Below are 25,383 nucleotides of genomic sequence, written 5' to 3'. Positions count from 1 at the left end.
GAAGCTCACATTGCCATGGTACGATGGAGGCATCGCCCTACCGGATGTGCGTCGGTACTATTGGTCCTCTCAGCTCACTGCTATCAACCACGGCTTTTATGGCCCTATTGATAGCCCAGGTTACGCAATGGATAGGTGGCTCTTGCGCGGGGGCAACTACTATCGCGCCCTGTATTCCAGATCCTTTGATCGGCGCCTGTCAGGCCCGACCAAGGCGGCGGTTCACATTTGGCGGACGATCACTAAAGCGCAGGGTTGGCAGGGCAGGCTGACTAGGTTTACCCCATTGTACGACTCTGATATCTTGGGCAGGCTGTGGCACACCAAGGGCTTCGACAAATGGGATCTCATAGGCATTTCCAGGGTGGACGATATGCTTCTTAAGGGCGAAATCAAGACCTTTCCTCAACTGCAGGCCGAATACCGTTTGGGCGATTCGGAGTTCTTCCGCTATGCCCAGATGAGACACGCGCTGCTCTCTGCCCGGCCTACGGAGGGAGAGATCCCCGACAGCTCCCCCCTAGAGGACAGGATACTGGATGGCCATTTGCCTGACAGTGCTATTTCCCTGTCCTATAAGAAATTGATTAATGTTCGTGCTGATCTCCTCCTGTGCTTACGGGACCAATGGATGGCGGACGGCCTGGAACTTGACGATGAGGACTGGCAGTGTGCAGTGTCCTCCCCCAAGGAGGTCGCTATCTCCTCACGTCTCCGACTGGTGCAATTCAAAATCCTTCACCGGGTGTATGTCACCGGCCCTCGGCTTTTGCGTATGGGATTCTCGCCCGATGGCCTTTGTCGTCGAGGTTGTGGGGCTCTCGCAACCTTTTTCCATATTCTGTGGGAATGCCCCGTCATTGCCCCATACTGGGCGAGAGTACACCGGATTATGGGTGAGGTGACTGGTGTGGTGTTGGCTGCGGAGGCGCGGAGGTGCATTCTTAACGTATGGGAACCGTCTGATCTCAACGCGGCGCAGACTCGCTGGGTGACATTGGGTAATATGGTTGCCAAGCGCGATATTGCTCAAAAGTGGGGTGCTGCCGCAGCCCCCCTGGTGGTACACTGGAAAGCCAACATGGATTGGTGCATGTTCCGAGAAAAGACAGTTTATGTATCCAGGGGTAGGCCTCAGACATGGAATAAAGTGTGGGGGGCATGGAATGCTTACAGGGGAGATGTGTGTCTGCCGCCGGAACCTGTCCCTCGGGACGAACACTTATCACCGTAGCCTGTGACATCAACTGTTTTATGCTGTTTGTATTTCTCCTGTTTTTTCCTCACCCCCCTCCCCATCCTACCACTCATTCTTTTTATCGATTCTCTACCTGTCCTCCTCTGCCTTTTGCCGACTCTTTTCCGTCTCTGTTGCTCCATTGCCAATCTCACGCGCCTTTTGGCGATTCTTTTCTTGGTTTAGTTCTCTGTCTCAAAAAACAAAAAACAACCTGCAATGTTCTGATGTGAATCGTCTTGCACTTTTCTCCTCCTGAGCTTATGCTGCCTTGCCTTCGGGATGTTAGGCTGAATAGCTGTGTGCTCTTTTATAATAAAGGTCTTAAAAATTTTAAAAAAAAAAAAAAAGCGGTACAAAAGGGGGTGGTGATGGACGGAGCATCTGAATCAATCAAACACTCACACCCAGTCAAAAGATCGGGGTTTAATCCATCACCGTTCTTTAGCCCACTCTGCCACCCCAGTTCAGGCATGCCTATATGCAAATCAGTCTGACCCTGTGCCTCATGGGAACAGTCCAGCCCGAACTGCCAAGCCATGTCTTCCCTGGACCGGAAACAAGCTTCCAAGGACCGGTTTCTGGCATTCCAGCCGTCTTCAGCCCGGCTTGCTTGAATCCAGTGGCAAAGTGAGCAAGGGACTCACGTCTGAGCATACCCTGCCACACTTATGGCGGCCAAAAGCGGTACAAAAGGGGGTGGTGATGGGCGGAGCATCTGAATCAATCAAACACTCACACCCAGTCAAAAGATCTGGGTTTAATCCATCACCGTTCTTTAGCCCACTCTGCCACCCCAGTTCAGACATGCCTATATGCAAATCAGTCTGACCCTGTGCCTCATGGGAACAGTCCAGCCCGAACTGCCAAGCCATGTCTTCCCTGGACCGGAAACAAGCTTCCAAGGACCGGTTTCTGGCATTCCAGCCGTCTTCAGCCCGGTTTGCTTGAATCCAGTGGCAAAGTGAGCAAGGGACTCACGTCTGAGCATACCCTGCCACACTTATAGCGGCCAAAAGCGGTACAAAAGGGGGTGGTGCTGGACGGAGCATCTGAATCAATCAAACACTCACACCCAGTCAAAAGATCTGGGTTTAATCCATCACCGTTCTTTAGCCCACTCTGCCACCCCAGTTCAGACATGCCTATATGCAAATCAGTCTGACCCTGTGCCTCATGGGAACAGTCCAGCCCGAACTGCCAAGCCATGTCTTCCCTGGACCGGAAACAAGCTTCCAAGGACCGGTTTCTGGCATTCCAGCCGTCTTCAGCCCGGCTTGCTTGAATCCAGTGGCAAAGTGAGCAAGGGACTCACGTCTGAGCATACCCTGCCACACTTATGGCGGCCAAAAGCGGTACAAAAGGGGGTGGTGATGGACGGAGCATCTGAATCAATCAAACACTCACACCCAGTCAAAAGATCTGGGTTTAATCCATCACGTACTTTAGCCCACTCTGCCACCCCAGTTCAGACATGCCTATATGCAAATCAGTCTGACCCTGTGCCTCATGGGAACAGTCCAGCCCGAACTGCCAAGCCATGTCTTCCCTGGACCGGAAACAAGCTTCCAAGGACCGGTTTCTGGCATTCCAGCCGTCTTCAGCCCGGCTTGCTTGAATCCAGTGGCAAAGTGAGCAAGGGACTCACGTCTGAGCATACCCTGCCACACTTATGGCGGCCAAAAGCGGTACAAAAGGGGGTGGTGATGGACGGAGCATCTTTACTGTATTGTTTTGTCCACCATAAGCGTGGAAGGGTATGCTCAGACGTGAGTCCCTTGCTCACTGCACCATCAGGATTCAAAGAAGCCGGGCCGAAGACGGCTCTGATGCCAGAAACCGGTCCCCGGAAACTTGTTTCCTTTCTGGTAAAGAATTGGCTTGGTAGTTTGGTCTGCCCTGTTCCCATGATGCACTGGGCCAGGGACAGACTAATTTGCATATAGCCAGGTTCTGAACTGGGATGGTGCAGTGAGCTAAAAAACGGTGATGGATCAATCCCTGATCTGTTGACTGGGTAGGAGTGTTCTGCTTAATTCAGATACTCTGTCCATCACCACCCCCTTTACTGTATCGTTTTGTCCACCATAAGCGTGGAAGGGTATGCTCAGACGTGAGTCCCTTGCTCACTGCACCATCAGGATTCAAGCAAGCCGGGCCGAAGACGGCTGTGATGCCAGAAACTGGTCCCCGGAAGCTTGTTTCCTTTCTGGTAAAGAATTGGCTTGGTAGTTTGGTCTGCCCTGTTCCCATGATGCACTGGGCCAGGGACAGACTAATTTGCATATAGCCAGGTTCTGAACTGGGATGGTGCAGTGAGCTAAAAAACGGTGATGGATCAAGCCCTGATCTGTTGACTGGGTAGGAGTGTTCTGCTTAATTCAGATACTCTGTCCATCACCACCCCCTTTACTGTATCGTTTTGTCCACCATAAGCGTGGAAGGGTATGCTCAGACGTGAGTCCCTTGCTCACTGCACCATCAGGATTCAAGCAAGCCGGGCCGAAGACGGCTGTGATGCCAGAAACCGGTCCCCGGAAGCTTGTTTCCTTTCTGGTAAAGAATTGGCTTGGTAGTTTGGTCTGCCCTGTTCCCATGATGCACTGGGCCAGGGACAGACTAATTTGCATATAGCCAGGTTCTGAACTGGGATGATGCAGTGAGCTAAAAAACGGTGATGGATCAAGCCCTGATCTGTTGACTGGGTAGGAGTGTTCTGCTTAATTCAGACACTCTGTCCATCACCACCCCCTTTACTGTATCGTTTTGTCCACCATAAGCGTGGAAGGGTATGCTCAGACGTGAGTCCCTTGCTCACTGCACCATCAGGATTCAAGCAAGCTGGGCCGAAGACGGCTGTGATGCCAGAAACCGGTCCCCGGAAGCTTGTTTCCTTTCTGGTAAAGAATTGGCTTGGTAGTTTGGTCTGCCCTGTTCCCATGATGCACTGGGCCAGGGACAGACTAATTTGCATATAGCCAGGTTCTGAACTCGGATGGTGCAGTGAGCTAAAAAACGGTGATGGATCAAGCCCTGATCTGTTGACTGGGTAGGAGTGTTCTGCTTAATTCAGATACTCTGTCCATCACCACCCCCTTTACTGTATAATTATATACTATTGCGCGACCTCCTTTGATGTGTCTGTAAAACTTACCTTTTGTCCCGAAGTTTTGTCCTGAATTTTGACCTGCTGTCCTGAATTTTTGTCCTGAATTTTGGCCCTTTGTCCTGAATTTTTACACTCACCGTCCTGAATTTGCACCCATGCCAGTTGGTCACCCTAGTTGTGTAAGGATAACCAGTGACACATTTGAAATACATTTATGATGCTTTGTTGCACTTTTCAAAGGTGTGGTTCAAAGAAATCCATCCTGCTGTGGTTGGCAGACAAGTTTACGACTGCGGCAATGTGCTGCACATATCCTTGCAATGGTCAGTTCCCATTTCTAGGCAAGAAGGAAGTATCCGGGCAGGTCAGAGTCTGTGCTAGGGTGTCTGAGTGATGGACTGTGGTACGGAAGGGTCTGTCCTTCTCCTGCTGCTGCAGTGCAGTTATGAGTCTGCTTAACAAGGCAACAGAAGGAATGAGTCTTGTGGATCCGGATTGAAGTGAAGAAAGCTTCAGCTGGCACTGTAGGCTCATAAAACGCAGCACACGCGAGGGGTTCCATGTATTAAAATGTACATGCACTTTCCAGATGTGCACTCTGCTGATAAAGAGAATTTTGCTTCGACCCAAGGTGCCGCACGTCCGATTTCGTTGCTGCTGGAGAGTCTGCGCGGCCTCGCCGGCTTTGGAGAGCAGGGCTGTTTTGTCAGAAAGCCAAAGCTCGCAAGTCTGTTGGCTTTACTATTAGTTGGCATTAAAAAGCTGAGAATGGAGTTAGTTTTAAATGCGACCGCAGTCTCAGGTCATGTGTATTGAAAATGTAACTGAGGAAGGGGCCTTCCCATCCTCGGTGTTTGTTGTCTAACATACACAGTCCACAATAATGTTCATGTTCTCCCCTGATGGCAATCTAGGGTGACCAGATTCTCAGAACAAAAAACAAGACATGTCATAGACATAGAAGTAATACTACAGTTTGAAGTAACCGTCGACATTAAAGTAGGACTATTTGACAGCTGTCATAGACCTAGAAAAAGGACTACAATGACAGCCACCACAGACACAGATGAAGAATTACAGACTACGAATCAGATGTGTGGCACAGTAAGCAATAGAGTTTTCCCTTTAAGAATGCCAAGAATGGCCTCAAAACTACTAACTTGCAAAAATGGCTAAAAAGCTTGCCCCATGCCAGAAGCAGAGAAGGGGGAGAGGAAGAAGGAAGAGAAAAAGAGACAAAAGGCACTTTGAGGCAGGAAGGGCTGGCGAGGTAAGCCTGTCTGTGTCTCTGAGATTAGGGGAGGGATGAGAGCAGTCCTTCTGTGCCTCAGAGATGAGGGGAGGGTTGAGAGAAGGACTCTCTGTGCCTCTGAGGTGTGGGATGGGCTGTGACTATAGGCCTGTCTGTGCCCTGTGCCCCTGAGATGGGGATGTGTGTGTGTGTGTGGGGGGGGGGGGGGGGGGGGGGAGGGGGACTGTGGCATTTCTCAGGTACAAGGCTAACTCTAAAATGAATGCTGTATGTTACTGATGAAGTCTGCTTTGTGCACGCTGCTGTCGTACATAAGTGTCTCCTGTTGAGCAGCTTCAAAAACACCTCTAGGCCCTGTGTATGCATCCATTCTTTGCTGTGGAAAAACCCAGGACATCATAGTGCTTAAAAACATTTCCCCAAGTGGATTTTGGGGAGTGCCTTTCTTCAGGGTGCAGTTACTGTCCAATTACAAGCCAGCATTTCTAGTCGGTTCGTAGAACCATTCAGCGCCCAGTTTCCTCACAGGTAGGCGGTCTGAGTAGTGTGGAGAAGGTTACTGCGCACAGACATATTGTAGGTGACAGCAAGCAGAGCTCGCCTCCAACCCTGTGTATCTCACCCAACCATGTCCCATGAGACAACTGCACCCGCAGACGTCTCACCACTTCTACTTCACACAGGGCCTTCAGATGTAGTAGAAATACTACCCGAGCAGGCTTGGAGGCTGCAGCAACTTGACCACATCACCACTCGCGCACAACACCCGATGCTTCCACCACAATCCCTTTAACCATTATTGCAGCCGGTTTCCTCCCAGTGCTCCCAAACAAGGCAGCACGCTGAAGTCCCATACAGCGCTCTACAAAGACCAGGTGACATGACAGAAGTACCCTGGCTTTGAGTGGGATGAAAAGCCTTGGGGAATCTCTCAAAGGAGCATGGTTTAAAACACATCCGTGCTTAGCATAGTGTCCCGCTCGAAAAATGTGCGCTTCTGTCACTGTATCCAGATAAATAATACAACAAGTCACAATACGCCTACAACAAGCCAGGACTATCAGCTTTGTCAATTGTTAGCTGCATAAGCTCAATAAGCAGCGACTTTGGCTTTGTTGTACATAACATTGAAAATGCTTCTGTTCTGGAATGTTGAGACTGTGAACGAGCCCAATAGAGACCCGTCTCAGAACCTGTGCAAAGTAAGCAGGCGCACTGAGACACTATTTAAAAAACAGGATATTTCTCTATTTAACCAGGGCACTGCACAAAAACGGTACATTTCTTTAATTTGGAGCACTGTGTCGGGACACTGCTCCAAAAACCAGGACCGTCCGGGGAAAACCGAGATGTCTGGTTACCCTATGTTAATCCAACTCGTTATTCACAGTGACCAAACTTGTACCAACATATTCTCTACTCACCTGGATCAGCGATGCCCGAAAGATGTACTTTCACGTCACCTCAATTGTCGTTGTTGCTGTGCTCCTTAAGCTCCCTACATCTCCATGTATCGACTTCATGTGTTGCTGTGTTTTTTTTGATTTACCTAAAACGTCAATAAAATATTTAGAGCTAAAATAAAAGTTTCCCCTGTTTAGTTCAGAAATCACATGCACACCTTTCTGCAGCCATATTCACCAAGGCACACAAGACACAAACAGGTAATGACTTTACCATAGCCAGCTGGATGGTTGATTTGAGATTGTTACTACCAAAGCCTGGATGTTTCAAAAGTCTAGCCTTTTCCCACCTTTTGTAAATTTTTATGGGCGGATATTTTGCTGATGTTTAGAAGCAATGACGCTAGAACTTGTTTGTGTTTTTTTGCAGGCCTATCTGATTAGCTGTGTGTGGAACTGCTACCGGTACATCAACAGCAGGAACTCTTCCGATGTGTTGGTCTATGTCACCACCAATGACACCACGGTAAGCATATGACTACTTTATCAAGTCAGGCTGGTCACTGTTTGCAATGAACACGCTAGTGGTGAGAGCACGACAAAGTTAACATATTTCGTTGCATTATATGAAGTGTGGGAGGCCATCGGGGAGAATCAGTTGTATCATAAATGCCCTGATTAGCGTATTGCTATAATCTGCAGATCATTTCTGATAGAACACTCCATTTCAAAGGGAGGGATTTCATGACCGCTATTTGTGTAGATCTTTTGAGCATGAGGTTTCTTCCCAGTCTTGTCCTCTTTCAGTGAAATCAATCTACTGTCCTGTTGATGTGGCAGGTACGGTGTCTAACTCCTACTCCTGGACATAATGCAACATGTGAAAGAACAAACTGAAAGAACAGATAAAAAAAAAAACAAGTATTGGCAAGTCCTGCCTATACAAGAGCTATTGGCTTTGCCAATGTGTTTTTGCCATGTTGTGCACCAACGTGGCTACTGTTCAGCATGGCTAAATGTTTGTGGCATAGAGGAGGGTGGCATGGAATGGAGTGGCATAGAATGGAGCAGAGTGGTGTAGAGTGGAGAGGCATAGAGTGTCATAGAGTTGTCGTAGAGTGGATTGTTGTGGATTGCAGAAGAGTGGTGTAGAGGGAGTTGTGGAGAGTGGCGTAGAGTAGATGATCATAGAGTGGAGTAGAGTGGAAGGGTGCAGTGTGGAAGGGTGTAGAGTGTGGTAGCATGTAGTGAAGTTAAGTGTTGCAGAGTGAAGATTTTGTGGAGTAGAGTAGAGTGACATAGAGTGAAGTGGCATAGAGTAGAGTGTGGTGGAGTGGTGCGGACTGGCGTGTTGAAGAGTGGCATAGAGTGAAGTGGCATAGAGTTGTGGGTAGTGGAGTATTGTAGAGTGGTTCAGAGTGTTGTGGATGGTCGTAGAAGGTCATGTAGTAGAATGGAGTAGAGTAGCATAGAGTGGAGTAGCGTAGAGTAGAGTGGCCCAGAGTTTAGTTGAGTGGAGGGGCATTGAGTGGATTGTCGCAGAGTGAAGTGGCATAGAGTGGAGTGGCATGGAGTGGAGTAGAGCAGAATGGAGTAGAATGTAGTGGAGTGCCGCAGAGTGGAGTGGAGAAGTGTAAAGTGGAGTCAAGTACCCGAGAGTGGAGTAGCGTAGATTGCAGTGGTGTAGAGTGACATAGATTTGAGTGTCGTAAAGTGGAGTGTCATAAATTTGGGTGGCGAAGAGTAGCATAGCGTGTCGTAGAGTTAAGAGTAGAGTGTTGTGAAGAGTTGTAGGGTGGAGTGTTGTAGAGTAGACCGTCGTGGAATAGAGTATTGTTGAGTGTCATGGAGTGGTCGTAGAGTGGAAGGCCTTAGAGTGGAGTGGTGTACAGTGGAGTAGAGTGGCCTTGAGTGAAGTGGCATATAGTGGAGTAGAGTGGCCTAGAGTGAAGTGGTGTAGGGTGTCATTGAGTGGAGCTGTATAGAGTGGAGTAGAGTGGAAAAGAGTAGAGTGTTGTGGAGTGGCATAGAGTGGGTGGAGTAGACTGGCATGGTAATAAAGTGGCATAGTGTGGCGTAGAGTGTCTTGGAGTGGAATGATGAAGAGTGGAGATGCCTAGAGTGGCATAGCATAGAGTGGAGTGAAATGTGGTAGAGTGGAGTGGCGAGGAGTGGAGTGCCGTAGAGTACAGTGGAGTGGCATAGAATGGATTAAAATATCCTGGAGTGGAGTGTAGTGAAGTGGAGTGTCGTAGAGTGGAGTGTCGTAGATTGGAGTGTTGTGGAGTGGTGTAGAGTGTCATACAGTGGAGCGACCTAGAAAGAAGTGGATTAAAGTGGAATGTCGTAGAGTAGAGTGGATTGGAGTATTAGGTCGCAGTGTGAAGTATTGTGGGGTGGAGTGGCGTACAGTGGCATAGAGTAGAGTGCACTGTGTTAGACTGGAGTGTCGTGGAGTGGCATAGAGACAGTAACCCGGTATTTGTAATTTTGTATCCTGGTATTTGTAAAGCGTGAACTAATCACCCCTAATGGTCTCAAGGTGCTGGGGGCCGTCGGCGAGATTAACTCATCTATGGCCCAGAGTCACATGGTGAAGGGCTGAGCTGCCGTCGGCACCGGAGATCGAACCCTGAGCCCCGTGCTCCATAGTCAGCCGCCCTAGACGCTGCGTCACGCCCTGCCACAGTGGCGTAGAGTGGACAACAGTAGAATGGTGTAGATTGACGTGAAGTGTCGTGGAGTGGCATAGCATAGAGGGTAGTAGAGTGTCATTGAATGGAGTGTGGTAGAGTGGACTGCCGTAGAGTGGAGTTACATAGAGTGGAGCATGCATGGTGTGGTAGTGCACTGCCATTACAGACAACACGCTTTCAACTGAAACGACCATTGCATGTGCACGCACAGTTTTACTGATAAAACTATACAGTGCATAACTGATAATGTGTGTAAATGGCTTTACCAAGGGTAATGATTTGTTTTGATCATTTTAAAATATTTGTTTTCTTCACACTTGAGAATTACAGAAAATGTGCTTCATTTGTGCTTTCCTAATTCTAATATTTTCTGAAATATTGCACTGTTAGTTTACAGACATTTAAATGCTATTGTGTGCTAGAATAAAATGACACTCTACAGCCTTTGCTCTTACATGGGTGACCAGTAGGATTGTCACATAAATCCTCTCACTTTGAAGTTAGAGAAAGAAAAGTAAATACCAATCTCCCGGGAAGACAAAGCCTGACATTTGAGCGTGGTCTATGAATGCATAGAAAATGTGATAAGATAAGAACATAATTTAAAGGCCTGAGTACAGAAAGTGAGCACTTATGGAAGAATACAAGGGGCGATGGTGAACAGGCTATGTTCCATAGGAGGGACTAACTCAAGCTCGTCAGCTTAAAACAAAAAAAGCCAACAAATAGAAAGCAAGACAAAGTGTGTTTAAAAGCGCAAAGCAAATGGTAAGCAGTGGGTGGATATTCTCAGGGATGCTTTCGGAATGTCTCAAAGATAACTTTACACACCAGATAGAATTCAACCTAAAAAGTCTAATAGCCCAGGTACACATTTGTGACCTGAGTTTTACATTATGACACAACCTGTGAATTCTCGTTATTGTGGTACAAAACGGTGTGTTTTCTTCTCATTTTCCCCCACACATTGTAGTAGTGGAATCAAAAACAATATGTTGGGATCTTGCTAATTTTTCCAGTGGAAGCGTCACATGGTTCTGCCACAGAGACCAAGTAACGCTCACTGTGAGTGAGCCACTAAAAACCAAATTCCTGTTGATTTTAAAGGACAAGGTTTTGATCAGATTTTTTTTACTTCTTGGTGAGAGAGCTGGGTGTATTTGTTGACCAGCAATATATTTTTGTGAGTTGGAAGTATTGAAGAGGTGTTAGCTTTAAAACTTTGCAGGAGATTCTCAAAACACACTCTCAAATCTCAATTTCCACAAGCCCCAATAATGTGAATATGCCATTTTGTTAGTGCTTACTTTGTCTGCCTGTCAAAAATAAATACTGACATATTAATTACAACATTGAAGTGGAAACCTGATCTACTTTTTCATTCTAGTAGATTTTTGTAAAATGCTTTACTAATAGTTTGTGTTAGTGGGCAGGTATGCATTTTGTGATCCGATGCAACATACCGCTTGCAAACATGCCAGTCAACAGTAATGATTTAACTTCTTTTTGTAAAGTAATGCACACAAAAACATATGCACTACCCTGTTCTGCCTTTCTGTTGCATTTTTTCTCAGTGGTTTTGGGTACGCTCTGCCGTTTTAGTCACTAAAAGGTAAAATGAGCTCACCTTTGCAGTAGGGGGTGGTTTCTGTCCCCATGAAGAGTTGGAAAACTTCAGTTGCTAGGGATACCTGCAGCGAAATAATAATTTTAAAACTATAATCTGTACCAACATACCTACTTAGAGAATTGCTCACAGTTGGAGAGGGGGGTGTATGTGTATGTCAGGTATAGTTATCTCTAAAGCAGTAATTGTCCCCTATTATGATACAAACATAAAGTCAGCTTTGTTCAGTGTCAGAGTGAGCCTGAATTGAATTTATAACACAACACCTTGTATTGAGTTTCCGACCGTTTCTTTGGAAGAGTCAGTGGATGGAATCATATAGAATGAGAAAAACATGAAACTAAATTATGGGCATGTGTTCTCATAATATTGTCTTCGTTTATCCTCAAAGAAGCAAGTTGTAAGTATTGTACCCTGTATGGTAAGGTTGAAGTTCACACATGTCTTTTGGTACTTTGTCTCAGCTGCAGAGTATTTTTCTTTCCATGCTTAATTTGAGCCAGTAGTCTCCGGTGCTCTGCTTCGCACTTAATTGTCAACACCGACACTTTTGACAGTCTGCCACATGGTGGCGCTGGTTGTGTAAATTAGACATGAGCACAACGACAGTTGTTTATTATTTCAATACTCGTTAAAAATTACTAATGCCTTCCACCCAAGCCATTCTTATAGCTTTTGGGGCCAGGAATAGTCTGAGTTGCCTCACTTGTAGGAGTGTGATGGTTAGTAGTTATGTTTGGCCGTTTGGCGGCGCCAGCAGGGACGGTGTGTGCAAGCTGCAGGGGCCTCCTGACAAAGGCCCTGGCACTTATTTTTTTATTCTTTTTTTACAAATTATGCACCGTTTATAACGCTGGGTAGTTGGCTCTACAGAAAATATTTATACTCTTTATACTGACAATTTCAGTGGCTGCAAAAGTAAGCAAAATATGTTTGTTTCGTTAACAGTTTCTGTAGTATGTTAGCAGAAATGTTATTAAACCAGTCAGTTCTCTGGTGCACACAAGTGGGGAGGGTGGTCTGTGAGGGAAGAGGCTGTCCCAAGAAATGGGAGAAAATGTAGTCGGCATGGATTTCCTACCGCAAGCTCTAACCTGGAACTGTTCCACTGGCTGTCACCTAGGGAAAACACCCCGGAGCACGAAATACTAACTGTGCAATTGGTGACAGATTGTTATTGTACTGGTTTCTAAAAATCAATAAAAATATATAACAGTCTGTTCTCCAGGCAGTCGCATTGAAATGTGTATCGGCACACAGGAGGTGCATTTTATTTTCCCTGCTCACACATTTTACTTCTTAGCTGACCTATCCGTCTGCAGAATGTACCTAGTCTTATACCTTATTTTTGACAGACACATTCACACTCAATTCACACAATATCTTCAATTTCTTGAGAGCCTGCGGAATCACTCTCTGGCGTGAGTATGGTAATCATAACTTGTATCGAAATAATCAGTCTGCCTTGCGGACAGATTGCATACACCAGTGTTATCAGCATCAGCAGTGCTTGCAGTAGGCAACAGCATGAACCTACACAATGTAATGCCTCTTTTTTATGGCCTCCTGTGAAAAACACAGGTGTTGCCTGTTCTACCATCTTGCGGTTATTTTTGTAAGAAGTTTCTGAACAATGCTTGTCAGAAGCAAGCTGGTTTAAACCGGATTCCTCGAGATTCCATTCTCTATCACAAAACGATAGGGCCTGAGTACACAATATAGCAAAACTGGTCCCCATTATCTACCTAGTCCCCCCACCCCTGGCTTTCATGAAATACATGTTGTGAAACAACAGATTTCAACTCTGACAATCGTACAAAACATAAACACTACTAAATATGAATTCTAATGAAAGTACAAAATACATCTGATCAGTGTCACACATCTGAATTGTTATATTTGTACATGAGAGTAAGATAAGCACATATTTAAGGTAACCACTATCAGCATTGTACAAGCATGCACGCTGCTGATTGGCCTCTTCGAGATGCTTGCATGCGCATAACTTGAGTAACGCATCAATACTATACTACAAGTCTAAGTGTGATGTGATCAAACTCATCCTGGTGCAATAGCATTATATTAAGTAAACGAACATTCTTTTGATGGGTTTATGCATGCATATCTCATATGCCCCCTTTCCTATCATATGTAAGAGCTGCACGTCCGTTATTCTCTGCAATTTTTACTCCATTATTGGGGAGGCAGGGAATCAGTCAATTACAATGGGTCATTTTGATTAGGGCCTAGCCCAGGTCACTACTTGTGCTGGCTATATGTGTAATACTTTTCACTAGTAATAACTATTATGAGCACTGGTGGACCTGGCTCTTTTTGCAGGGTCAATCCAGAACCTTTTGCCTTCCGTTGTTTTTTTTACTGACTTATTTTTGTTGATTTTATGACTCTGGACACTTTACTACTGCTGATCAGTGCTAAAGTGCATGTGCTCGCCCTTTTAAACTTGGTAAGATTGGCCTTCACCTGTTTGGCATATTTAATTTACCTGTAAGTCCCTTGTACAGTGGTAACCCATATACCCAGGGCCTGTAAAAATTAAATGCTACTAGTCGGCCTGCAGCGCTGCTTTCACTACCCACAGAAGTAGCCTGTCAAACCTCTCTCAGGCCTCTGCCCATGCAGCTTCTGCGGGCGCAGTTTACTGCTGCAGTGACGTGTCACTTAAAGTGTTTATCACGCCTGAAATTCACCTTTTACTCCATATAGGTTACCCTATGGTAGGGCCTAGGTAGCCCTATTGGCAGGGTGCTGAGTAGGTAAAAGGTAGGACATGTGACTTTACATTGTGGCATGCCCTGGTAGTGACAAACAGCCTATTTGGTTTCTCACTGCTGTGAGGATGCCCTCACAGAGGATTGCATTGGGAATTCCCTGATATGTACTTCAGTGGTAACTTCCAATATGAAAGAGGTACCATGGCCATGTTTGGTATGTTTGGAATAGTAATAATCCTGCTTACTGGTGAAAGTGGATTTGTTTTTACTATTTTAGAAATGCCACTTTTAGAAGTGGACATTTCTGTGTTGTTATGTCTCTTTGTGCCCAGCCTGGTTTTGTGTTCAACATCTGGTTTAGACTGACAGGAGAAGGGGATGTGCATTCACTCTAGACATTCACAAGGGGTGTTGAGGTGTGTTGTGCCTTTCCTGGGTGATTAAGCGCTGGGCTGAATAGACCTTGGCTGCATTTAGAGTGGTGGGAGGAGTGCACCTGCATCTCAATAGGGCTGTGCCTTACTTTTTACAATGCTGTCTTTGCCCTCCTGTAGTGTCTGTAGCCAGGGCTGGGGATTGAATGAGGGTGTTGTGCACTTCTAAAGGTTGTTTGGAGTGCCCCTCAGAACAAAGACTTTAGGGGTATAAGTACACGTGCTGTGATCCCACTCAATGATGGAGGACGCTGGGGGGAACTTGTACCAAGAAGCTGCTGGCTCTACAAGCTGTAGCAGAGGATTGCAGTGAATCAGGAGGAACCCCCATTGGGGAATATGCCTGATTGGATTAGTGTGCTGCCCACTGATCATTGGGCTGCAGAGGGGGCTGCCACTTTGCAACTGTTGCCCTGTATGCTGTGCTGCTGCCGCCCTCTGCTTGTGCCCTCCTATGCTCCCCAAGGGCCTGGTGGCTCTTGCCACATCAGCGCATGGTGAGCGTTGCATTGGATCACTTCTTGTGTCAAGAGGAGCGATTTCCCTGCAACCAGTGCTGTATTAAGGGCAAAAGAGGAAGCGCGCGCTGAGCTCTCGTCATTGCTGCCATGGAGATTCAGAGAACACCACATGAGGGACGTCAGCTAGCATGGCCCAATCACCAGCTGGGCCAAGGTGCTCCATTGGTGTTTGCGACAGCCAGTGCTGTTTCCTGCTGGCTTGTTACTGCTGCTCCTCTGAGGCCGCTGTCCTCCTCACATGCCCTGGGGAAGCTTGATGTTTGTCCTACGCTCCCTCCACGTGCGAGCGGCCTCGTGGCCCAAGATTGACCCGGGTCTGAGATGCCCTTGGACCTGCTGCCATCTGAAGCGGCTTTGCATTGGGCAATGCCACCGGGGAGACCACGGGAGGTCTCCACTACTTCCATTCAGCCGCCGCTTTTTTTGCAAAACTTCTGCACTGTTTTCAGCAGCTGCTCTGCACGATCGCGGGCAGCTGCCTGAGGGGATCACACACTTTGTGGGCACTTGCCGTCATTAGGAGCAGTACGGGGAGAGACCTCAACGGAAGCCCTTGCTCCCTTCAGGGAAAATCACAGGAACTACCACATTCACTGTTGTAGGTGGGCAGGGAAGCCCTGCCACCTACTTGTCTTGGAAGATTACAGGGGATACAAAAGCCTCGGGTGCAGTTTAGACAATCACTAATAATTGCCCGATAAAATTCAGCTTCTTCATTTGTCCTGATGGAACACTAGGTAGCTAGAGGTGCCACATGTATAGTATCTTGGACATACTCGAGGCCTAACCCCAAATGGAGGGGAAAATGCGACGAAGAAGGGGGCACTCCTAAAAACTCTACGGCAAAATCTGTTCTCCTCCAGCTACATAGCATGTGCGTCCCTATATCCCCAGATACCCATAACATCTGTTAAAATGTGAATACATTTACGCTTATAGATCTCTAAAATAGGGGCTATAGGCTTTTTACCTATGGACATTGCAAGTGAATAAGTAGTACCAACTGCACGTGCAAATATTGTTATTCTATTTTGTATGCAGGTTTGCCACGTACAATCTTCATCAAAGTCCAGACCTAAGTACGGGAAGGAGCTAACCCTTTCCAACTTTTTACCCTCTATATTCAGGCTACAGACTTAGGCCCCCATTAGGATGGCGGGCGGACTTTGCCTGCCCGCCACCCTTGCGGAAAACGGGACCGCCCACCCTAAGGCCGGGGGTCCCGAAGTTAGCATTAGGATGCGCCCGCCACAGTGGCGGGCGCATCCCTCATTTCGAACATTGTGGCGGGAGGTGCTCACTGCACAGCCCGCCACAATGTCAGAAATGCATGCATGCATTTGCATACATGAAGCGGCAGGCACCGCACGGTACCTGCTGCTTCGTGTATACAAATGTTGGGGGGTACCACAGGTACCCCCGCGTGCTCCCCCCACCCCTCCTTCACTCTGGGGGCCCACAGGGGGCCCCGAGAGTGAAGACCACATGCCTTTCCATGGCGGCATCGCCGCCACGGAAAGGCATCTGAATTGACCCATCGCAATATGGCTGGCGGTGTCTAATAGACAAGGCGACCAGGGCGGAAAAGCGGCGGATGGTCTTTCTGTCCGCCGCGGTCCCCCCGCCATACTAATATGGCGGGGAGGAATTCACTTGCGGATGTCGGGCGGTTTGCCCCCGCCAGCCTGGCAGGGGCAATCCGCCCGACATCCTAATGGCCTCTTAGTGTTTTTGAAGCCACAAATCAAAACAATTTTTTTTTTATAGTTTGGCTCCAACCCCAAAACCTCCATAAAGTTAACATAGCTGGAAATTAGTTTTTTTTTTAGACTGATCGCAGTCCTTGCCATGAGGACTGCGTTGTCCGCATAAAGGAGCGCTGGCACAGTCTTATTCTCCACCTGCTGCACATCAGCCCCAACCTTAACTAATGTTTTCTCCAGGTTATTTGTATCAAGGAGAAATAAGATTGGGGCGAGGATGCATCCTTGGTGCACCCCTCGCTTAATACTAAACTGTTGTGAGCAGTCACCAGCATTACCATACTTCAATGAGGCAGAAAGATCGTGGTGAGGGAGCCTCAGAAAGGGGATCAGACCCGCATCGACACCCATATTTACTAAAATGTCCCACAACTTAGAGCCTGAGACATAGTCGAACGCACTGGTTAAATCCATGAATGCTAAGCGAGTAGAGGTGACCTTCGCATATTTATATTTGGCCAGAATAAGGTGGAGATTCGTTCGATTGTGCCTAGACCTTTCCTAAACTCATACTGGGTTGTAGCCAAAATATGGTTTGCATTAATCCAGTCCAGGAGGCGGTCTAGTACAACTCTCCCAATAACTTTAACCTAAGAGGACAACAGAGATATTGGACGATAACATTTGGGATCATGCACATCACCCTTTTTAAAAACAGGCACTATCACAGAAGTACGCTAGAAATTTGGGGCTCCCTCACTGCAAACTGAATTAAAAACAGCGGTAAGTACTGGGGACCAGAATGCTGGGTCTTCCTTAAATAAATCTAGAGTAATTCCATCTGGGCCCGGTGCCTTCTTACCTTTACTGTTAGCAATTGCTTTCCGGACTTCCACTACATTAAAAACAAGGTTTTAACAAGTTAAATTCAGCTTTAATGAGGCATTCTCTGCAGCAAAGTCAGCCAAATAAAGGCCAGCATAATGGGTCACCCAAGTCTCAGGGGGGATATGGACAGTTACTTTGTCTGCTGGTAGGGTGGGAGATAGAACAGACCGTACGGCCTTCCAGAAGGCCTGAGGGTCTCTTGAAAGGCAAGAGCTCACCACTAGATCCCACTTTTCTTCCTTCAATGCTGCCTTTATTTTCTTAGTGGCAAACTTAGAAAGCTTCCTACTTTCCCTTATCACTATCAGGTCTCTAAGGTTTCGTTTTAAAACCCTGCGAAGGGTATTATTAGCCTCTCTGCAAGCCTTGTCGAACCAGGAATGGGCCTGATTACAGGTCTGGCATGTAGGTTTAGAAAGTAGATATTTAGCTTTGCCTAACAGGGTTGCAAAACATTGTAAGATGCAAGCTGGCTCATTTTGTATATGTGAGTGGTTATGGCCTCAGTCCCCTGAAAGGTAATACTTACTTAGCAGAAATAGGATTGTGGTCACTGTAAGGCTCGATAAGGACCTCACAATCCTTGATAAAGGGAAAAATGCCCCAGGAGAAAAATACATAATCACTAGTACTTCCTATACCATGTCCAGTAAAGGTGGGAATATAGTTGTCAGTCAAATTGGGTGCCATATTAACCATACCTCTTTCTATCAGGTGGCTGAAAAGGACCGGCCCCTGGCGTCCATTACATTTTGGTCCTGCTCAAAAGCGGCTGGATCAAAGGTTGACTGGGAAAGCGGTTATGGAAGCCCCAATTTCGCATTAGAATCCCCCGCCACCAACAACCAACAAGCATTTGCAATGCAATAGGTCTCGCATTAGAAAAGTTTGAGCTATTGGTATTGTAAATGACAAATTTTGTATTTATGTGTTGGTTTTGAAAATAGCGAAATTAATAGCTTTGTCATTTACAATGCTAATAGGTATAGCTTTCGCAAATGTGACACCTATAGCATTTGTAATGCAATATGCGTTTTATTTACGTGACTTACATGTATTGATATTACAAATAAATGGCTTTTATTTATTTTTTAATAATTAATACTTAAATAAAAGTTATTGTAATTTATAATGGCAATAGCTTAAAGTTTTGTAAATAACTTTTGTGAAGATTATGTTCAGTGTATTTTATTGTGATGAAAATCCAAGAATAGATGTGAAATATTAACATCTTTTTTGTGACATTTATAATAAAGCTTGAAACATTGAGAGAACATACTTGAACTAGTTGTTGTTGAATGGTTGCACAGATTGATGCTGTGGTGGCGCTGAGTGATGTTGTGGTGCCCCTGAGTGATGCTGTGGTGGTGCGGAGTGATGTTGTGGTGATGTGATATATAGAGTTAGGGCGATAGATAGATAGAGAAAGGGCGATAGAGTGGGGGCGATAGATAAATAGAGTGAGGGTGATAGATAGATAGATAGATAGATTGATAGAGTGAGGGCGATAGATAGAGTGAGGGCGATAGATAGATATAATTATGTGGCACTGAGTGGTATTGTGTGGAGTGTGTGTGTTGCATTCAGTAGAGTGTAATTATGGGGCGTGTAATTATGTAGCACTTAGTGGTATTTGGAGTGTATGTTGCATTGAGTGCAGTGTAATTATGTGGCGTGTAATTATGTGGCACTGAGTTGTATTTGGAGTGTATGTTGCATTGAGTGCAGTGTAATTATGTGGCGTGTAACTATGTGGCACTGAGTGATATTTGGAGTGTATTGTTGCATCGAGTGCAGTGTAATTATGTGGCGTGTAATTATGTGGCACTGAGTGATATTTGGAGTGTATGTTGCATTGCGTGCAGTGTAATTATGTGCCGTGTAATTATGTGGCACTGAGTGGTATTTGGAGTGTATGTTGCATTGAGTGCAGTGTAATTATGTGGCGTGTAATTTTGTGGCACTGAGTGGTATTTGGAGTGTATGTAGCATTGAGTGCAGTGTATTTATGTGGCGTGTAATTATGTGGCACTGAGTTGTATTTGGAGTGTATGTTGCATTGAGTGCAGTGTAATTATGTGGCGTGTAACTGTGTGGAACTGAGTGGTATTTGGAGTGTATTGTTGCATTGAGTGCAGTGTAATTATGTGGTGTGTAATTATGTGGCACTGAGTGATATTTGGAGTGTATGTTGCATTGCGTGCAGTGTAATTATGTGGCGTGTAATTATGTGGCACTGAGTGGTATTTGGAGTGTATGTTGCATTGAGTGCAGTGTAATTATGTGGCGTGTATTTATGCGGCACTGAGTGTTATTTGGAGTGTATGTTGCATTGAGTGCAGTGTAATTATGTGTTGTGTAATTATGTGCACTGAGTAGTATTTGGAGTGTATGTTGCATTGAGTGCAGTGTAATTATGTGGCGTGTAATATTTGGAGTGTATTGTTGCATTGAGTGCAGCATAATTATGCGGCGTGTAATTATGTGGCACTGAGTGATATTTGGAGTGTATGTTGCATTGCGTGCAGTGTAATTATGTGGCGTGTAATTATGTGGCACTGAGTGGTATTTGGAGTGTATGTTGCATTGAGTGCAGTGTAATTATGTGGCGTGTAATTATGTGGCACTGAGTGGTATTTGGAGTGTATGTTTCATTGAGTGCAGTGTAATTATGTGGCGTGTAATTATGTGGCACTGAGTGGTATTTGGAGTGTATGTAGCATTGAGTGCAGTGTAATTATGTGGCATGTAATTATGTGGCACTGAGTTGTATTTGGAGTGTATGTTGCATTGAGTGCAGTGTAATTATGTGGCGTGTAACTGTGTGGAACTGAGTGGTATTTGGAGTGTATTGTTGCATTGAGTGCAGTGTAATTATGTGGTGTGTAATTATGTGGCACTGAGTGATATTTGGAGTGTATGTTGCATTGCGTGCAGTGTAATTATGTGGCGCGTAATTATGTGGCACTGAGTGGTATTTGGAGTGTATGTTGCATTGAGTGCAGTGTAATTATGTGGCGTGTAATTATGTGGCACTGAGTGGTATTTGGAGTGTATGTTGCATTGAGTGCAGTGTAATTATGTGTTGTGTAATTATGTGCACTGAGTAGTATTTGGAGTGTATGTTGCATTGAGCGCAGTGTAATTATGTAGCATATAATTATGTGGCACTGAGTGGTATTGTCTGGAGTGTATGTTGTATTTAGTAGAGTGTAATTATGTGGCGTGTAATTATGTGGCACTGAGTGGTATTTGGAGTGTATGTTGCATTGAGTGCAGTGTAATTATGTAACATAAAATTATGTGACACTCAGTGGTATTGTGTGGAGTGTGTGTTGCACTGAGTACAGTGTAATTATGTGGCTTGTAATTATATGGCACTGAGTGGTATTTGGAGTGTATGTTGCATTGAGTGCAGTGTAATTATGTGGCATTGAGTGGTATTTGGAGTGTATGCTGTGGTGTTTCAGAGTGATGCTGTGGTGTTTCAGAGTGATGCTGTGGTGTTTCAGAGTGATGCTGTGGTTACCTTAATGGTCTGTCCGACAGACCATGAAAGCAAAATCTGCAGTGCACGGGGGTCTGTACATGCGATATGATATTTATGTATTTTTATCCTGAGGGGCATTTTGTAATTGTATTATGATGGGTGGTAGACACAATGTGGTCTGTGGATATTAACGATCAGGCACCATCCCTGCACATCCTCCCAGGCTGGCAGCCCCCACAGAGATAAGCCCAGCAAAAACATTAACTAACAATTGTGGACTGGCAGTCTATGCTGAGTGCTACAGAATAATTACTACTATTGGGTGTTGTCAGCGGGTGAAGAATGGTAGATACAGGAGGGTGGGACCAGTGAGAGGATGGATGTTGTTAGTGAATGCGGTCTATGGGTACCAAAGATTATCGATATGTCCTGCCTACTCACCCAGGCAGGAAGTCTGTAGAGCATCCCCTTAATGTTGACTGTGGTTAATAGTTTGTTTTCAATGGGTGCAGGATACAGGATGACTCATGACATTAGTGATGAATGGAGGATGCCATCTTTGGATGCTGGGTGATGTAAGTAAGTGTTTTGGTGTCTCCAAGTGATGTGATTAGGTATGCTATGGTTAGTGAGTGCCAGGTAAAGGGTTCAGTCTGTAACATGCAGGATGCTGTGAGAAGGTACTGGTGGTCTATGAAGGTGATGGGGAATAGGAAGGGACGGTTGTTTATGGAGACGAACAACAATGCAGGATGATGATGCATTATCTCTGATGGCATAGAGTACAGTAACTCAATCAATGATTGCTGCCCTTAAGTGAAGTGTATGAGGTGCAGTTTGGTCAGTGCACCCTGATACGCGGCGATGCCTGTTTGGTGTTGTATTCTGTTGCCAGTGATTGATGCCTGCTGCATTGTGTGGTCTGTGGGGGCTGGATACAGGGTGCTGTCAATGATGATACAGCAAGTAGTTTCTGTGAGTCAAAAGTGGGAATGGGCAATGTCTGGAGTGTTGGGTAGCAAATGGAGCGAGGACAGTAGTTTCTCGATAGAGGGTGACTGTGTAGTGGGCAGTTGGTGCTGGGAGCGAGAAGCTCTGAGGCAGGATGCGTTGGATGCTGGAAGTTGTCAGTGACTGACGCCTGTATCTAATGCGAGGTTGTGCTGGCTTTGGCAGCTGGTCGAAGTCCGTGGGTTTGTTTGTAACAGTTGGTGACACATGTTTTTTGGTGGGTGGGAGCTAAAGGCTGGTGTTGCCAGGGTCGGACCTTAGTAGAAAGGGAGGGGTTCAGCGCACTCACCCAGGCTGGTAGCCCCCGCAGGAGCCCCCGTGGGCTGACCGTGGCCCGCACTGTCTCTTCCTCGCCCTCCACCAGCTCTATGGCGGTCCGCAGGCTGCGTTGCTTGCTAGAGCGCCGGTGCTTCCAGCACAGATAGCCCAGCAGGCCGCCCAGGACCACAACCAGGCTGATGTTGTAGTAGCCAGCCATGTAGACGGGTGCCAGCAGTGCCACGCTGCGAGCGAACAGCAGCAACAGGCGGGTGACGTTGTTTCCTGACGGGGTCCCTGGTGCGGCCCTGTGGGGGGACTCCTGAGGCTGCTCCCCGGGCATCTCCAGCCTCCTCTGCCCGCCCCGCTCCTCGGAGATCCAAATCTGCGCCTCCGGGCCCGGGCTGCAGAATGTGCGGCATGTGGGCGGGCTCAGAACACAAAGCGCCCCTGAGGCTGATTGGATAGAGTGTGTCAGAGCCACGTCCGGAAGGAGGGACAAAGGGCCGGAAGTCTCGGGCGTGGCTATCATGTAGTGGCCGGAGCCGAAGGGAAATACACGGAGAGCCCCTTAGGGACCGTTAGTGTGCGACCTAACGGGATGGGGTGGGGGTCGGGGGGTAAAAGGGCCATCCTCACGACCTTGTCATCCCATAACAACGTAATGCGCAGCTCCTGCCCTCAAGGCTATCGCCTTCAACTTCTGCCGCGGCTCACAGTGGTGTTTAGGAGTTCATTATTATTATCAGTGGTGCGCGGCGGCGGCGGCGGCCGGCCGGCTGGAAGACATGGACACGCTGGCCACAGTGGTGCGAGCCTGGTAAGGGGGGGTGGTGTTTGCCTGTATGTCTGTGTGCCTGCGTGTGTGTGTGTGTGTGTGTGTGCCTGCGCGCGCGAGTGTGTCTGTGTCTGCGTGTGTGCCTGTGTGTGCGCGTGTGTCTGTGTGTGTGTATGTATGTATGCATGCGTGCGTGTGTAAAAAGAGCCGATGACTGGTGGGGGGATGGAAAGTAAAAGTAACCAGCGCGCGTGTGTTTCAGTCTGTGTGGTGGCTGGCTGTGTGTGTGCACGCGTGGACGGAGCCGACGTGCGCGTTCGCGCACCCAAATCCTGGAGAAAAGCTAGTAACACTCTCTTGTCCTTCATTCCCCCGAGTCAGCTAGCTATAAGTCTCCACCTGGACGCATCCTTTGGATGCGAATTCCAGGCTCGACCTAAAAAGGACGATCCACTCGAGCCTCTCGCTCCTCTGGTTTGTCAATCAGCATAAATAGCCCACGATAAGTGCCTTTGGATGTAAAGTTATTATTATAAAAATTGACCAAGTACAGCTTAAAAGTATCTTTCCAGGCAAAATAAGAAACCTGTGCCTCCCCTGCTCCTGGAATAGCAGACACAATCATGCCAGCAAATTCCACTTTAAACCAGGCCGACATACCCCCCTTAGCTCTGCCGGATGTAGAAGGAGCAGCGGGCAGGCTAAAATACTTAAATCCGTCAAAAACAATATCCTTACTCTCCCACTTTTCTTGTATAAAAACTATATCATATGTCATAATAAAAGACCGCTATCCCGCCAATACAATCTTTGAGGCTATACCTGCTATATTCCAGTTTAGAATTTTCAAACAAGCATTATCTATATGGCCTTTAACATTGATTGTACTCACACTTACCCTGACGGGGGGGGGAAACAGTAAGGAGCCGGAGGGCAAATGGGAAACAGAGGTTACATTTGTGGAATCCTCCAGGCTAATCCCAGTACAAGGTCCTACCCCAGGATAGTCAAGCAGTAAGATGTTGATCCTCCGTACACTAGGTCTACAATTACAAAAAACCCTACCCACCACCTCTAGGCCTGGCACTGAAGGTGCGGGATTAGGTCAGGAAGGGGATTGTATTTGGGTAGCAAACACTGGACTAGCAAGTAATCTGTCTGCCTCCTGAGAAACAGGGTATGCGGACTCCTCCCCAAACCGTCAATCTATTACTTCCAAGCCAGTCAGAGGGGCAAATCTATTGGACAGGTGAAGTGATAGTGAAGAGGGAGGTTCAAACAATACCCGGTCTCTGGTAGGAAAACTACCCGATTGATTCTCCAAATGCGGATAAAAGAAGCCAAGTGGGACTATCTCGATAGAACTATTCTTGACCATTACCATTCTAGCTTTATACAGTATTTCCTGAACTACCTTTGGCGACCGAAAGTTTACTACAATAGCATCTACATTTTTCCGCAAGCCCTTGCCCCCAATATCAATTGCCCGCCTGGCCATTAAAATGTCACTTGAAATGTCCCACCTGCCAGTAACATTGTTGTTCAGCTAATTAATAGATTTATTCGTTAGGCCTCTTGTAGATTCCGCATTAATTTCTGTGTGCCGATGCACATTAGTCAGTACTACAACGTATGGAGCTGATGCTGGAGGAAGGTCTATCACAGGAAGAATGGCCGTGTCTATGTGGCAAGCTGCTGGGCAAATAGCAGTTAGAGCTGTTGGCACAATTTTAACTGGCTGGGGGCATTCTTGGCTTGATCAATGGAGATAGAGGTGAAATCACTGGCCGAATACTGGGTTCAAATAAAGATTGAGGACCGAGGATCAGTTAACTTTGCTATATTGGATTCAATTATATCCAGCCGATCAAGAATGGGATGTAGCTTGGAATCCAAAAGTTCACTTGAACATTTGTTCAGAGCACCCTATGAATTCACATTAGGCTCCACCATCCCCCCAATAGGATACCATCTACGGCTTTGTTTCGCGAAAGGGGATTGCAAATTTTGGCAGAAATTCTTGGCTTTGTAGTTTTAGCAATTTTCCTCTTCCGCTTGGTTCTAGGCCCACTTTCCCCTTTCGAGGCACTGAGCTGAACCATGCCATCAGAACATGTTGGGCCAGGCACCGGCTCCCCTCCAAGTACCGCCACAGCCCCCGCAATTGCTGGACCTATGCCCTCCCTATAGGGCTGGGTCACAGAAGGGGTCAAATTCCTTTGTGCCTCTTGCGGGCTTCTT

The 25,383-nt window shown here is 46.7% G+C and overlaps 1 protein-coding gene across 1 annotated transcript in view; it reads left to right on the top strand.

The window, feature by feature from the left end:
* Positions 1 to 25,383, top strand: part of LAPTM4B (lysosomal protein transmembrane 4 beta) — a 452,106-nt gene that overhangs the window by 350,197 nt on the left and 76,526 nt on the right. Inside the window, exon 6 of the mRNA XM_078686987.1 lies at positions 7,432 to 7,527. Within this exon, the coding sequence (XP_078543113.1) occupies positions 7,432 to 7,527 (96 nt within the window). The remainder of the gene's footprint in view (positions 1 to 7,431; positions 7,528 to 25,383) is intronic.

The sequence above is a fragment of the Lissotriton helveticus genome, chromosome 4_1, assembly GCF_964261635.1.
Source record: "Lissotriton helveticus chromosome 4_1, aLisHel1.1, whole genome shotgun sequence".
Lineage (NCBI taxonomy): Eukaryota > Metazoa > Chordata > Amphibia > Caudata > Salamandridae > Lissotriton > Lissotriton helveticus.
This window is presented reverse-complemented; position numbering and strand designations above follow the sequence as displayed.